The 15,657-nt window shown below is 40.3% G+C and overlaps 1 protein-coding gene across 8 annotated transcripts in view; it reads left to right on the forward strand.

Annotated features, from left to right (window-relative positions):
• The window catches only part of CNTRL (centriolin), a 36,860-nt gene extending 21,218 nt beyond the window's left edge, over window positions 1-15,642 (forward strand). For 5 of the 8 annotated variants that reach the window (XM_055807084.1, XM_055807087.1, XM_055807097.1 and 2 more), the window contains 23 exons: window positions 246-384; window positions 1,184-1,323; window positions 1,819-2,005; window positions 2,254-2,558; window positions 2,914-3,119; window positions 3,292-3,484; window positions 3,863-3,993; window positions 4,124-4,264; window positions 4,384-4,510; window positions 4,997-5,161; window positions 5,924-6,083; window positions 6,815-6,930; window positions 8,001-8,218; window positions 8,641-8,798; window positions 9,008-9,081; window positions 9,778-9,966; window positions 10,920-11,145; window positions 11,450-11,655; window positions 11,942-12,061; window positions 13,231-13,500; window positions 13,610-13,672; window positions 14,258-14,461; window positions 14,776-15,642. In XM_055807084.1, coding sequence (XP_055663059.1) covers window positions 246-384; window positions 1,184-1,323; window positions 1,819-2,005; window positions 2,254-2,558; window positions 2,914-3,119; window positions 3,292-3,484; window positions 3,863-3,993; window positions 4,124-4,264; window positions 4,384-4,510; window positions 4,997-5,161; window positions 5,924-6,083; window positions 6,815-6,930; window positions 8,001-8,218; window positions 8,641-8,798; window positions 9,008-9,081; window positions 9,778-9,966; window positions 10,920-11,145; window positions 11,450-11,655; window positions 11,942-12,061; window positions 13,231-13,500; window positions 13,610-13,672; window positions 14,258-14,461; window positions 14,776-14,859 — 3,822 coding nt within the window. In that variant the 3' untranslated portion in view covers window positions 14,860-15,642. Of the gene's footprint in view, window positions 1-245; window positions 385-1,183; window positions 1,324-1,818; window positions 2,006-2,253; window positions 2,559-2,913; window positions 3,120-3,291; window positions 3,485-3,862; window positions 3,994-4,123; window positions 4,265-4,383; window positions 4,511-4,996; window positions 5,162-5,923; window positions 6,084-6,814; window positions 6,931-8,000; window positions 8,219-8,640; window positions 8,799-9,007; window positions 9,082-9,777; window positions 9,967-10,919; window positions 11,146-11,449; window positions 11,656-11,941; window positions 12,062-13,230; window positions 13,501-13,609; window positions 13,673-14,257; window positions 14,462-14,775 lie in introns of those variants that run through there. The other 3 variants (XM_055807091.1, XM_055807112.1, XM_055807122.1) reach the window with 3 other exon arrangements.
• Window positions 15,643-15,657: the final 15 nt, after the last annotated feature.

Raw genomic sequence — 15,657 nt, forward strand, 5'->3', positions numbered from 1 at the left:
TGGAGTAGCAGACTTTTAAGGAAAACTATCACATGTTCACTTGAATGCCTTTACGTGGCTATGTCTGTAAACCTCAGTCATAGGACGGGATGGGAAGAACAATTTTGTTGCATCAAAGTGGTACATGCATTTTGCTGAATGAGTATTTTTGTAGGGGTGGATGGGAAAGTTTAAATAAGTTTTAGCGCAGTGTAATTTAAATTGAATTTGCTTTGATTTAAACTATGTATTTTAAATATCTTCAGCGTGAAATGGAGAAAGCTGGTGAGGAGACTGTTGTATCAGGCACTCAGAAGTTTGAAACTCATAAATTAAATGAAGCTATGGAGCAACAAAAGGCAGAAATTGACCGTTTAAGACGGTTGTTGGATAATACCAGGACAGGTAATCTTTTCTCTCCAGTTCTTGCAGATAAGCACAGATGCAGAAGACTTCACTTTCCTCGCGGTATTTCTTGCTGTTTGATCTGAGAAGCTGTTCAGAGCTCTGCAAGTTTATTCTAGGAGAATAAACTGCTCAGAATACCTTCCAGTACAGTTCTACACAGCATACGTTCTGTCTTTCAATCACTGTGCTTCAGTGGCTTCTCTGTATCTATGTGTATTAAGCAAACAGCAAGACACAGTGCAGTTACGTGAAGTGTATGAGTCTTTGCTTTTGAAATACGAAGAAGGGAGGCTATGGATAGTTAAGGACCAGCCAGTGGCACTAGCATGTCTAGGTTTCTGGCTTTGCCAGTTGACATGGCACGTGATCTTTGGAAATTTAATTAAGTTTTTGATCAGTTTGAAAATCAGAGTGGCAGTGTGTTATTTTTCATTAGTTTGTATTAACAAGACATTTTACAACTATTTAGAAAACAGTAATTGTGCTGTGCATTCTGTTTCTACTGCTCTGGAACATTGTCAGAGTTCTCCATGTAAGGTGGTGTGGTTTAACCAGAGAAAAGAGCATCAGTTACCTGTATGTGAACTTTTGTTTCTACAGTCCTAAAGTGACAAACTTGCAAGGGCCAGTGTATATCTACATCACTATATAGTAACGTTTAGTTTGTTTCCCTGGCAATTAATTTTTTTTAATATTGTTTCAGCTTAACAGGATAACAATGAGGGAAAAGCTGAATGCAGCATTTATGACTTAATTATTTGCCTTATAAGCATGTAAAACTATGATTAATCTACAGGTAGCAAAAATGAAATTGACAACTTACAAGATGAAATTGCAGCGCTCAAAAATGTGCTTTCATACCAGAATGATTATATCACAAGTATAGCAGATCCATTGAAAAGAAGGGGATACTGGTATTACATGCCATCCTCACAGGTCAGAAATAAAAGTTCTATTATGTGGAAAGCAATTTGATATGGGAAAGTCCATTATAAACATGCTAGGTCTGGGAGAAGCTTAAGGAAAAAGTACTAGCTGGCATGTAAGAGAAATACGGAAACCACACATATGCAAACGTTCCCTGATAAAGTCTGTTACTGTGTAATAATAGGAATCTAGTGCATGCAAAATTTGGAGACTGTTATTCACAGTGTAGTGCTGTAAATTCATTTGCGTAAAAGTTAAAAGGGGATGTCGCAGGCAAACATTTCTTGCAAAACAGCATTTGTCTGAATTTAAGATAAATATTGGTAAAATATATTTAGTGTTCACCTTTGAAGCAGCATCATGCTTGGAAGTGAGAGAAAGCAGAGTATGTATAGCCCGTTCTTGGGGGGGGAAAAATCAGTGCTTTAGAATGTCTACAACAGATAATTATTTTACATGATTTTTTTATTTTTAGATCAATATCTATGGATTTTTTTTCTTTAGGCTTCAACTCCAGCTTCCGGCAGCACAAAAGATTCTGGAGTTTGTTTACGATGTTCTGGCCCATTCATACTCAGAGGAGGGGGTGGTCAGGACAGGCAGTGCAGGAAGGAAGACTTGCCCGATCAAGGAGGATGTTGGGTTTACTCACCAGTCAGAAAGAGGTTGCACAAAAGAAATTCTGGTAAAGGTACGTCATTCTCGTGGTCTCCGAATGTTTAGGAGCATACTGAAGGTGGGCTTGCTTAAGAGTTCATAGTGAATTTTTTTTTTATGTGCATGAGTGAATTATACATATTTATTACTGTTGAACTTGTTATTCAGTTTAAGCAGCATTTATTAGGTTTTTGTACATCACATAGTATTTGAAATGTGCCTTTGAAGAATGTCTTTTAATGAATAAGTGATTTTAAAATATATTTATTGGTTTTTTTAAAGATAGGAGGGCAAAAGAAGATGGTGAAGGAAATGAAGAAACTCATGATCACAAAGACCCTCCCTTTGTGCCACCACCTGGTACAGTTATTTACACAGTTCTTCCAGATGGTGCTCCTGTACCTCAGGGAACTGTGGTTTATGGGCCTCCTCCTGCAGGTGGAGATTCAGTTGCTCCTGGATCTGTTATCTATGGCCCACCTCCTGTGGGAGCCCAAGTTGTTTATGGCCCTCTTCCTCCAAACTTCACTGTTCCACTCATTCCTGTTGGAGTGCTTCACTGCAATGTGCCTGAACATCATGATTTGGTAAGATACAGAGCTGTAAGCTGCAGGGTTAACCATAGGCAACTGACTTAAGAATGGATTGGGAACATGTTAATGTATGCTTTGCCCCCCCAAAAAAAGGGGGGCCAGGGGGTGGCAAAAAAGCAAAACCTCATTTTCACAGATTAGGTCAGTTTTTTAGGAAAAAAAGTCCCTGCTAGGAAGGTTCTGGATCTGAGCAAGCTTGGTGATAAGAATGCTCTACCTTCAATGCTAATAGTTTGATGTTTGCTATCAGTACCTGCTCATTTGTTTCAGGAGAAGTGAAATAGAAAATAGGTCTTGATTTTTATTCTTTGTGTGTGTGTTTAGTTGGTTTTGTATTTCTTGTATGTAGGAGAGTGAAGTCTTGAGGCTAGAAGACACTGTGTATTACTTAAAGTCTCAGCAATACAAAGATAGATGGCCAGAGGCAGCTGAGCATAAATGCAAAAAAGTGGAAAAATTGCAACGAAACATTGAAGAACTTCTGCTTGAGAGAGAAGAGTTGGAACATGAAGTAGCAGAGCAACAGCAAGCAGCTCAAAAACGGAACAAATGCAAGTAAGGACCTTGCACTAGAATGCATTTAAAGTGAGCATGTGGAAATGCCTAACACTTTTTTTCTAATAAAAGTCAGTTTTGACAGTTGATGTAAATGGACTAGAACTTCAAGAGGCTCTGGGCCTCTGGCATTTTGTATTTTAATTCCATGTCTTCCTTCCTGACCTTTTAGGGACGTTATTGAAGGGTATAGTGACAACATTATTGCAGAACTTCAACTAGAAAAGTCTCTTAAACATCATGAAGATATTGCAGGCGAAATTGAGTGTATAGAGAAGACTCTACTGAAACGACGAGCAGAGCTCAGAGAGGCAGATAGGCTACTTTCAGAAGCTGAAGTGGAACTTGAGAGCATGCGGGGGAAAGTAAGTAAAACCCTAACTCTTAAGCACAGAAAGAATTTGTCTTTTGCATTAAGGTTGTTTTAAGCAAAGGATTTTTGTTTAAATGCTTTTTCGCTTGGATAACCTGAAGCCTCTCAGAATGTTTCTATATGAAAATAAGTTGTGGGATAACTTGTGCTGAAAGAAAATGTTTCAGTCCTTGCCAAAGAGAAGCAAGATTTTCCGCTGCGGACAAGAGAGGAGAAAAGGTTCTGCTTCATGGTATAGAGAGGGAGAAAGCTCAAATGGAATATTCTAGCAAGAAGGAGGTTATCTGTAGACGGCAAACCTACAGGTTATGGATGTGGGAAGTATAAGATGGGAATGTATTGTCTTAATAATCTTTAATTTTTGCTCTAGACTAAAGATGCTGTTCAGAAGTACAATTATGCCCAAAAGAGTCTGTCCCGTACTGAAACTAAAGCAAAGGAGCTAGAGCGAAGGGCTCGGAAAATGGCCCTTAAACTTGTGAGAGCAGATCAGCAATTAAGGTACGCTGTTCTTGTGAGTTTGTATGAAATGGGGAGAGGAGAACAAGATGCTTTCAAATACAAAGATAGTGCTTTTGGAGAGGGAGAGCTGTTAAAATGTTAATATGAAAAGGCATAAATGCTTCTTCAGGTTATTACAGGCAGATAAAAGGAATTTAGAACAGCGTAAGAGGGAACAAGAAGGTATGTTGAAGGAAATGGACCAAATGGTGGCGGCAAGAGACTCTGAGTTCCAGTCATTAAACCAGGAGATAGAAGTGCTAACTGAAAGGTGAAGTATTTTTAATTTACCATAAGCTATATTAGACAAAATAAAGATGTCCTCATCCAATAAGTTACTTCCTAAGGTGTTCTTGTTTCTTCTGAGTTGTGTTTTATCTTCACTGTCAGTCTTCAGAAGCTTCAAGGAGATATTCAAGTTGCAGAAGGTAATGAAGAACATCACCTCCAAATCCTTGGAGAAATAGAAAGCCTTTTTCAGGGCAAGAAAACCGAACTTGAAAGATTGAGAAACCAGGTAAGGCTTATCTTACTAACTCTGGACTACTCATTTTGTTGGGTTTGATGTAACTGAAAGCTGAGAAATCTTTGATTCTGAATTGCCTTGTCTGACTGAAGAACTTAATTTTTAAGACTGTTTTAATGTTGGTAATTGTAAGTGTCCTTGTTTTGTCTTGTAATTTAGAAGTATGATACCAATCTCTGGCATTCCTGCATAATGCTACTCCAGAGTTCTCTATGACAATCTTTACTAAATTTCAGAGTAAAAAACTTAGTTTTCTGAGGTACAGGACTGCACTGCCCAGATCAGAACTTAGTGTTTAGTATTGGCTTTATTATACAGGTTGAGCAAATAAAACTTAATTGCTTTGATGGGATCCTTACACATTATGCAGTTCAAGTAAATCTCTTGACAGGGAACAGTGTACTGCACTTGTGCATGTGTGTAGCTACAAAAGTAAAAGCCTTCAGATGCTTCTTCTGTTAAATTTCTACATTGTAGATTACTACTCACCAACAAGAGTTCTTGTTTCTGGAGCAACAGTTAAATCAAGGGAGAGAAGAGCTCCATGTCCTTGAAAACTGTATTTCTCAGAAGAAAGGTGACCTCAGGGGAGCAATTCAAGATGAAGAGACTGAAGCAAATGAAAAACTACACCAAATAAGAGTAACTTTTCCAAATGAGTTTTCAATTTGTTCTGTCTCTGGAGAACAGGAAGAGAACAGAAGTATCAAAAACATCCCATAAAGTTTCCACAGAATCAGTTTTGCTTTCTATGACCTTCCAAAACCCACTGAAAAATAGAACAAGCAAATTTACAGTTTTGGATGACTAAGCGTTTGGTCCAGATACACAAATAAGAAGTAGAACTCACCAGTTACAGTAATACTTACAGAATTGGTCCCTTGAGAACAAAATTACATTAAATAAAAGTCTCTGAATGACTTGCTGTTGCTGAGACAAGCTGCTGAAGCAAATCAGTCTGATCAGTGTGCGGGAAACACAACAAAGCTGGCATAAGTCAGCTCTCTGTCTCCATCCACATTTACTTAAAAAGCATCCTGTGCTTGCTTTCTGAAATAAAGACAAAGTATCGAGGTTAATTATATTTTGTGGGTTTCTTACTGGGGCTTCTTGTCTGACTTTGTTTTAAGGCCTACCTGTTAATTCACTTGAATGATGGCGTTACAGTCAGACTTGTAGATCAAAGTTTTTACAAGATTACTACTAATTGTCAGCAAGCAAGACTTTAACCTAAATATTTGGTATTTTTTGTTTTACACCATTAATTGTAACTATAAACTCTGGGATTAAATTTACCAGAACATCGGTGGCAGACTTTATAAATTTCATAAATAATTACAACTTCTATTTAAAGGAAAACTTCCTTTAAAATGGCAAATAATTAACACTGATACATTTCCACAGGAAATAAAACTACTTCTGGAAGAACTTAATAATGAGAGGAAAGAACTGCATGTCCAGATCAATGAGAAAAGAACACAGCTTTCCTTCATAAAGAAGGATATTGGAAAAGAGGAAGAAAATCTTCAAGGAATACTTGGGCAAATTACCAAGCATAAGATAGGTATGTCCCTGGTTTTACTAGATAGCATTTTGTGCAGATTGGAAAGAAATACAGTCAGAGCTCTTAGCTGTACATTGCTGCAGTCTTCTGTTCCTCAGTCCTTTTAAAATATTGTGAACAACTGCAGGGAGAGTTCCCTGTAATTCTTGTAGCTTATATAGAGCTGACAGATACCCTTTGCTTAATTTGAGGCAGTGCTCTGTGCTGCTTTGTGTTTGGGGTGGGGGTTTTTCATGCCGGAGAGAAATGTGAACGAATCCATTGCCCGGACTGATCTGTTAAGCTCACACTTGAGCACTGTGTGGTTAGGAGACATTAGCTAATTGTGCTGCATTCACAGCAGAATTAAACATCAGGGTGTGTGGGGAAATGGAGGAACCTCCTTTGAGACAGTTAACATCCTGTCAGACTGTGGGAAGTATAAGCAGTGGCAGTTTGCAACTTCTGTACTTTATCTGAAATGCCTTATTTCACTGTTTATCAGTCAGATATTCTGTCCCAGACTAACTCTCCAGGGAGCCGGAAGAGCAGGGTACCTAGGGACCTGCAAAACTTGCTGGTAGAACAGGACATAATACCTGGTGTGTCTCACACAGCGGTTGAAAACGTGAAGAGTTTTTACAAGGGTGATATCAGTATAGTGTCTTTTAATTTTCCTTGGTGACTTTTTTTTGCAGACAGAATATATTTGAGGTGCTTGTAGTAATGTTTTGTTTATTTCACCTTACTAGAACTGAAACATGTTCTGGAAATGCTGGAGCTTGAAAATAATGAACTTCAAGGTTTGAAACTACAACATGCCCAAAAGGTCAATGAGCTAGAAAAGACTCAGGCTGCAGTTCTAGAAGTAAGTATTTCTTCTGTAGCTAATACAGTAACTGGAAAAATAGATCTGCATGTTCTGTGGTTCTGTTCAGATCTGGGTAGCAGAGTCTCTACACTTTCAAATCAGTTTCTATTCTGATTTCAGCTTATCCAGCAAAGTCTTAAGTCTGCTTAGGCCTTTTAAAATAATGGGACTTTTTTGGTGCCTGTAAGGGAGAGAGGGCAAAAAGACAGAAGGCTCTTCTGTGGCTGTAGAACCATGAATACTGTTTTCTTAGCATTAGCTTCCAGAGTCTGTCTTTTTTTTTTTTTTTTTTTTTATCTGGATTCTGTGTTCTTCCTTGCAAACAGTAAGTATGGAAGACAGTTTTCTAACTCAGCTGGATGATCTTCTCTACCATGAAAAAGCTATGTCAGCTAGTCTCTTTTTGATGAATACAGACAGACATTCGGCTTTGCTGCCAGAGGGCAGAGGGATCAGCAGCATCCCTTTGGCAGTCTCGAGGTAGCTACAGGATTGTTAAGTTAGTCCCGGATAGCCCTGCTTTACGCAGTTGTGCAGTTCCAGAAAATCTAATGTGTTTGCTAAGAGAGAGCTTTTATAAGCGTGTATAAGCAGACTTTACCTCTTCTCTTTTTACTCTTTCTGTGAAGGACAGGGAAAAGAAGGGACTGGCCAATAAACTTGACCCCTTTCTATTACTGTGATCTGTTAAAGTGATCACCTTACTACATTACCTGAGCATCTCACAGCACTTAAAGTGGTCATTCTCTCAAAATCCCTGTGATGAAGGGATGTGCCATTCATATGGAGGGGGTAGAAATGGTGGTTAAACAAGATGGAACAAAGAATACCCCCCTATCTTACAGTCCTCACGCTCATATTCATCCCAACCTTCATCATAAACACACAAATTAATCTGGCACTTTAAGCACTTATCCCTGTTACAATACAGCAGTTACAGAGGGTACTCTAGCCTGTGTATGATCTCTGTGAATGGAAGGGTTTTAAACTGCTGCAGCTGAAGATGTTAATGCTTGTTCTACTTCTTGACCATATAAATGTGGTGTTCGCAATATCTTCTGTTGTAGGAGAAGTTAAAATTGGACAACATTCAGAGATTATTTCAGTGTCAGCAAGGGGAAGTAGATTGGCAGGAGCAACTACTACAGAAAAAACATGAGGAAAACGAACGTCTGGTTTCTCAAGCACGCACTCTGCAAAGCAATATTGAGTCTTTGGATAAAGAAAAAGAAAAACTTGAAGATGACTGTCAGAGTTTGGAAAAGAAGTTCTCACAAACCAGAAGGTGGGGGGGGGAACATGTGGGGTTTTTTTTTTCTGCAAAGATCAGAAGGGCTGGGAAGTGCCTTGAATATCTGTTTATCCTAATTAAAAATACAGCTATAACTTTGAGAAGCCCAATTATACAGAGTATGCTGTTTCTTATATCCTGTGGCGGTTTTATTTTAACCATGTCTCCAGCAGGCTTACAGAAAATACTCAGCGATGGAGCTGATGAATGCAACAGCATTTATTGTATCATGGCAATGCAGTGAGAAATGTTATGAAAAGCGAAATGTTAAGTCTTGGAATGGGACAGCTGTCCTGCTCTTATGACTACTAGGTAGCATCCCCTTGAGCTGAGAGAACTTTTACTGAAATGCAGCTGTTTTCTAGTCCTCACCAAGTACTTCCAACAAACCAAGAATATGTATTTGCATTTTACAGAGACTTAACTGCTATTGAAGATGCGAGAAGAGCCGCCTTGTCCAATGTAGAAAAAATGGAACTGGATGTTAAAAACCTGCAGCAGGAGGTAGATCTACTGAGCAAACAAAAAAAGTCACTGGATGGAGGCATTATTGTTGTACAGAAAGATCTTCAAGGTAAAGATAAATTTTTGGGTTTAACCTGTATTACATTTTAAGAGAAATTGTGTTAAAAGACACGCTATACTGTATGACATCAGATATCCAATAAATTCAAATGTTCAGATATTTACAGGCAAAAAAAGTACTTAACAGGTCAAAAAGATGGAAACTTTCAAATTTTTTTCAAATTGCTGATTGAAAATCTCTGCCAATTATTTTCCTAGAAAAAAAGGAAGAACTAGAAACACTGAAAGGAGAATTAGATCACTCCAGGCAACAGCTTCAACTAGTAGAACAGGTTAGTTTTAGTGAAGTACCTACTTGTTTTCACATAGTGGGTAGGATCATTGCGCAGAAACGAGGGGTGTCATTTATTACAACAGTTGCAGTCCATCACCTGTTTTTCACCTAGGCACACTAGCTCAACGTCAGAGCCTTGCACAGCTAATAAACAATGGTGAGTTTATTGCCATGTTTGTGCTGAGTTTGGAGTGATTTGGACTACAGTGGGTACCAAACCAAATTTCTCTTCTGGGTTTTCTGTTTGCGTGGCAGCTGTGACAACTCTCATAGTCAGATCATTTGTGCCAATTGGGAGTGTGTGGCTTTGCTTTGGTTTTGGTTGTTTGCTTTGGTGGAGATTCAGGTTTTGTGGATTTTTTAGTTTTGAATTCATCTTCTTCCTAGAAAAACAATCCAGACCCTGGTTTATTGTTTTTAGGAAGAAGATACTCTTCTTTATTAAAAAAAAAAAACAACCACCAACAAAACAAACAAAAAACCCAACACAAAACCCAAAACAAAACAGCATCTTTTGGCTCTTCATCTGATGGTTCCTGTTGTGTTAATTCACTCGGTGGCTAGCTTAAATGGACGGTGATCTTCAGTGTGATTTGGAGTGTTCAGTTACATTCTTTCAAATGCCAGCCTTTTAGCCAGAGCTGTTACTCTTACCCACTAGTTATGTCACTCGATTTTGTATTTTATATTGCAGGATTTGAAAGATAATACAAGGCGTCAGGATGAGTTGGTTAGAGAGCAGGCAACCCTGAAAGAAGATATCCTAGAGTATTTAAGGAAATGTAAGGATTGCCAAGAGAGACAGAAAAAGAGGGAGAACAAACTGCAGCAGCTCCAGGAAGAGATTGAAGAGAAAGAAACAGAGCTAGCCGAACAAGAAGCGGTAATGAGCCTGCCAGCTTCCCTCACTTTCTCTTGACCTAAAAAATAACGCAGGTCAAAAAGTTTTGGGTGCAAGTTTACAAATAATATACCAGTGCTTTAAGAAACATCAGGCCTCATTTTTAGAGGAACAGCAGTAAACAAAAAGCTTCAACATTCAGTTATGTTTTAGTGAAAACTAATGTGTAGCACAACAAAGTACTGCGTCTTCCTCCCTGGCAGGGTCATCTTATACTGAACTGGTAACAAAACTGCTGTAAAGTCAGCAGTGAGCACAAGAAGGGCTAACGTAGTGGCAGGCCCTGTGCTGCAGTGTTGTGTCTGGGCTGCTGGTGTAGCTGATGTGGGTGAGGAGATGGACTGGTACAGATCATTATCTATAATGCTGGTCTGTCAGCTGCCAAGATAGTAGCAGCTGGACGTAGTTCAGAGAACTTCTTCCCATGCTGTTGGTTTCTTTTGGGAGATAAGCACACTATGTAGAGTACCTGAAATGATATAATGGATTGCAAATGAAATCAAAGCTTAACTCCAGCTGCATTCCACAATTCCAAAACCAAGCAGAAAAAAATCCAGGATGTTTTATCCTGGAGTTTTCTTTGGACTTTGAGTGGATCGTTATTGGCCGCTAGCTTTTGTTCTCTTCTACAGTATTTCTGTGCAAAGCCCATCGGCTGTTCATAAAAATTAGGGCTTAATCATATATTCCTGTAGTAAAATTAACTTAGGTCGGCTGAGCAGTTTCAACAAAGTGTTACCCAAAAGAAAAACCGAGGGAGCTGTACCAAAAGTGAGGGACAAGAAAAACTGATAAAACTTTTTTTGTCAGTAGGGAGTGTTAGACTACAATTCTTTACAGTTTATGCTGCTTTATCTTCTATACTGTTTTCTGGTGATCGTGTTCTCATTGAGTTGGTACTAGCTACAGTTTGAAGCGGTGGGGTTTTTTGGCAGATTCTTCATCGCCTCAAGCAAAAGTCAGAGCATGAAGGAAAAAACCTGAAAAAATATACTGCTAAAGTGAAAGATGAGAAAATACGATTGGAAAAGGAGCTAACAGATCAACAGAAGAAACTGGAGCAGACAATAGCAAAAGTAAGGCTGGCAGAAGAAGACCTCAGTAAGCTGGAAAAGGAGAATTCCCAATGTGCACCACTTGAAGAAACTGTCAGAAAAAGCAGTAAGTCATCGCACAAATCAGTGGTTTCCATCTGTGTTCTAAGTCTAATGAAACAAACATTTTTCTGTGAATCTCACTTGGTTGCTAATACAGCACGTGGATTGACTCTAGATCCTTAAATTGACTTGTGCAAAACAGAAATTCTGAAGCCAGCTGGTGTTCTGTCCCCTTCTCACCTGGCATCAGTGTTTTACACCATTGTGCAGCAGATGATGTGTTTGAAAAACTTGTAATGTGTATGAAATATGCCAGGGTACGTATGTTTCTGATAATCAGGATTGTTGTTAAAAAATGTTAATTACAGGACATCAGCTCTCAGAAAAAGAATTACAATTACAACAAAAAAACAGCGAAATACAGGCTCTTCAGAAAGAACTGGAAGTCTCCAAGTCTGAGCTAAACCATCTCCAAGATCAGATAGCATCAGAGAAGAAAAAAGCAGAAAAACAAATTCTGAGTCTGAAAGAAGCAATGAAAACGCAAAGTATGCAGCTGGAAAGAAAACTGCATGTAAGTCCTGGCTAAGGGGAGAATGTTTGGGCATTTAGGTTATTTTTAAATGGCAACATGATAGAACACCCATTTTTATCTTAGGAGGAACCAAGTAATGCATTAACTTCGTGACTAGACTGAACTTGAAGCAACCAAACTTCGGTTTTTCTAGCTTGTACTGCAGAACACGTCTAGTTATTCCTATTTAACGCTGCCTGTTTTTACCTTTTAACTTGAAGAAATTGTGTTATGTGAATTCTCTTGGATGCTCAGGGTAAAAGTCAATCTTGCTGCATTTTCCTAGGATCAAACCCATAAAAACAGCTGTTTGCAGAGTGATATAACGACTGCTGAACAAGTAGCGTGCAATCACCATGAGCAAGCCAAGCACCTTAAGGACCTTGACCAGGTCCAGCAGCCCCAGGTATGCCTGCGTAGCTGAACGTGGGGGGGCTGAGGGAAAGCAGTGTCTTCCAGACGAGTTTAATATTGTACTGGTTTTGAATCTCCTCCTGTCTGTTGTATCACAATCAGAAACAGACCTACTTAAAATGATTGTGTGATTTTTATTTTTTTATTATTATCATTATTGTTTCCCCACATCTGGGAAAGGTTAAGCTTTGCGAACAGTCAGTAGGATCAGGCAGTTTGGTAATCCAAGTTTAAAAATGGAACAAACCAACCCCAGCCAGTCAGCCCTGTGCAGAGTTCTCAGTGTAGGGCTGCCAAGCTCTAAAGTGCTATTTCATGATTCAGACCCTGAAGGCCACAGCAGAGTGGCCCAGCTGCAGGGCTGCCTTCCTGTCACGTGGGGAGAACTGCAGGCACTGCTCTGGTCAGTTCAAACGCATCAGCCCTTCTTGACCAGTAAAATGATGCCTCAAAAAGGGACTGCTCTTCGGAGGTGGGCTGAGCGTGGAGGGGCTAGTCTTAGCTACTCATTAAGAGTAATTGGATTTGGACGCTCCCAAGTTACACAGCAATTGCACTGTAACGTTTGCTGTCAGCTCAATTTAGGCAATGCTGCAGTCTAGGATTCAGACTCTGGCTCCTGTTTAGGTTAAGATTTGGTAATACAAACTTGGCATGACTAGAGTCATAATTTATGCAAACCACTAAGTGTTATCGATATTCAAAACTACTCCGTGGGCACTTAACAACTTGCTATTGCCCACCTGAGCCAGCATTTGATACTTGCTTTAAATTAAAAGGTGATTTCACACTGTTTGACTGCTCCCAGTCCTTTGATAAATTGTTTTTAAGCCCTTTAAAAATTGGGTCCTTCAGAGAATGATGTTAGCAACTGGAAAGTGTTCAAGGAAGACTGCACAAGATCAGAGTACGAATGGGTTTGTTACCAAGTTGTGTCCTGGTAACTTCAGTGCCTTTGTTACCATCTGAGGGGCTTCACAGGTGAAGTTAATGTCAGAATTAGGGCTGCATCTGTTCAGAGGTTTTGTGACTTCCGATTGTACTAGTTGAAATCTAGACACTTCTGAAAGAAGCCTTGTTCAGTTATAGAGGGAAGTCCCTCTGGAATGATGATGCATTTGTAACCTGATGGCAGAGTGGTGAGACTGTTACATGATGTAGGTTAAAACTCGAGAAGACTTGGAAAAGAGACAAAGGGAAACAGAGAATGCAGCAACGCTGCTTAACCTGGAGGCTGAAGATGAAATTAGGATGGGGTTGAAATCTTCAAGCCTGTCTTCAGAACTGCTGGAAGATACAGAAGCATCTTCTGAAGTAAAGGGAAGTCTGCACTGTGAATCTGATCACTTAAAGACTGATCCCTTTGCTGCTGCTAAAGAAAGACTCCTCTCATCGGAAGAAAAGTTGAAATTTTCGCAAGCCATCTTAATGGTAAAATGCTTTCACAAAGTAGCTGCTCCTAGTGCCGCAGCTGAGCATGGCGGTATTGGTACCTTTGGTTTAACGCTCCCTTGCTGAGTTGTGCTTTTGTTTCCAAAAGGATGAACAATGGCGTGGAGAGGCTCTCCGAGAAAAACTGCAGCACTGCGAAGATTGGCTGAAGGTGGCACGTGGCTCCTTGGTTGCGCTAAAACAGCTGTTGGGTCCCTTCTAAAATGAATCTGAACGACCCAGGAGCGCGGGGATCTTGCTCCAGCTCCGGTGTATTCACTCTGTACCCTACTGCTACAGAGTGTTTGGTGGGGGGGGACACAACAATAAAAGAAAGCCTAGCAGCTGCATGCTGCATCAAGATGAATTATTTTAATTAATTGGGGTTTTGAGTATTCCAGCAAAATTCCCTCATTTATATTGTACTACGGTATGTTGCAATATGACCAGTTAGGGCTTGGGAGCATCCATGATCGCTCTTAAGTACAGGTGCTGGCCGACTTTCATTAAATGTACTTGTTGCGCTTTCTTCAGGCATGTAATGAATGATAAAGGCCATAGAAATGGGGCTTATTTCTGGCTTGGGAGGAGGCGAGCTAGTTAAAAATAATTTGTAAAACCGTTGCCATCTGCCTGTGGTTTGAGACTCTTTTAACATTGCATCCCTTGTGTGTTGACTTCAAGGTCATCAGATGTCTTAAATACGGTCTTGAAAATTACACTAGCTGGATATAAATAGAACTAATGATTTATTTAGGCTCAGCTCCGGCAGTCCATGTCCAAGCAAGCAGAAGTATTATTCAGAGGAAAGCAGCAAACAGAAGGCACCCTGCACAGCTTGAAGCGACAGGTTGATGCGCTGGATGACCTCGTCAGCAGCACTTCTTCAGACCCACTGGTTCTAGCCCATAGCTCGAGTCTGTTCTCTCTTCGTCACACTCTGAATTTAACCAAAACTCAGGTAACAGCCTGTGTACAGGAACTCTGGGTTTGTTTTAATAATATTTAGCTCACTGGTAGTCTGTTACAGCATCTGCTCGCCATCTTAGAGCCACAGCAGGGTGGTGGGAGGTGGGGTGCTCATCCTGTGTCCACTTAGTTACTGTGGCAGCAGTGAACTTGTTTGAAAAGTGTAAGTTTTCCTCAGCGTTGTCTGTTGTTGGTTTTTAATCTTACCTTTTATTCTTTGAAATCCAGATATTTTTTTTCTTCTGAAGATTAATGTGTCCCTGCTAATTGAAGACGTTACTAGTACAGCCTTACTCCTTTTTCTAGGCTACTCTGACAAGATTTGCACACAGGCCGGCTGGTGTCTCGGTGGTGTCGCAGGCAGTGCAGACGACGCGTTCTGGCTCGTGAGGAGTTCCTCGGTGAGGCCCAGAGGTGAGAGCTGCCTTCAGTCCTGGTGGAGGCTGGCGCTGGCCCAGGGGCAGGCGTGCTCTCACACCGTGCTGCCCCTTTCCCGTGATGGCGCTCCCGCGGTTGGTGTCCTCATGCCTGATACACACCTATGAGCCAAAAGAGTATTTTCAAGCAGATGGCGGGTGAGAGCTGCTTGTACATTCGGATGACATGGAGAAATTGCTGCTGCATTGATCAGCTTGGATGCTGAGCTAGTGCTATCCTTGATCCTTCAGGAACACTTCTCTGGTTTTAATAGACAGCCTATAGTCTAACTCAGTTGTACCTGGTTGTAATACTGGCCTGGTACTTAAGCATTCTTCTGTAATTAAGTTAAAAATAGATTTCTTCTCATGTATGGCAGCTGCTTAAGTAAAGCTTCTAGCAGCCTCAGAGCTGCTCCTAGGCAGGTGCGAGGCAGCAGGAGTTAAGCCAGGCCTGCGAGTGCTGCCCATGCCCCAGCAGTGCCTGACCCCCGGCCGCAGCTGCCACCCTCGGCCACTTCTACCTCACTGCTCACAAGCCTGGGCTAGGGAGGCACTGGCCACTACTCAGACAGCTCGCAGGGCCTGCTCTGTACTGTGATGTGTTTGTATGAGTAACTGAGCTTTATGTATGTAAGTTGGAGGTTGGTTGTAAAAACTATTTTAAATGTGGATTTAAATGTTTAAAACAACTGTTTCATTTCAGTTTCTACTGCAAAGAAAACTTGATTATTAAAGACACAGAGTTGTCCATTTATTTGTTGCCAAATGC

The sequence above is a fragment of the Falco peregrinus genome, chromosome 1 (assembly GCF_023634155.1).
Source record: "Falco peregrinus isolate bFalPer1 chromosome 1, bFalPer1.pri, whole genome shotgun sequence".
NCBI classification, from domain to species: Eukaryota; Metazoa; Chordata; class Aves; order Falconiformes; family Falconidae; genus Falco; species Falco peregrinus.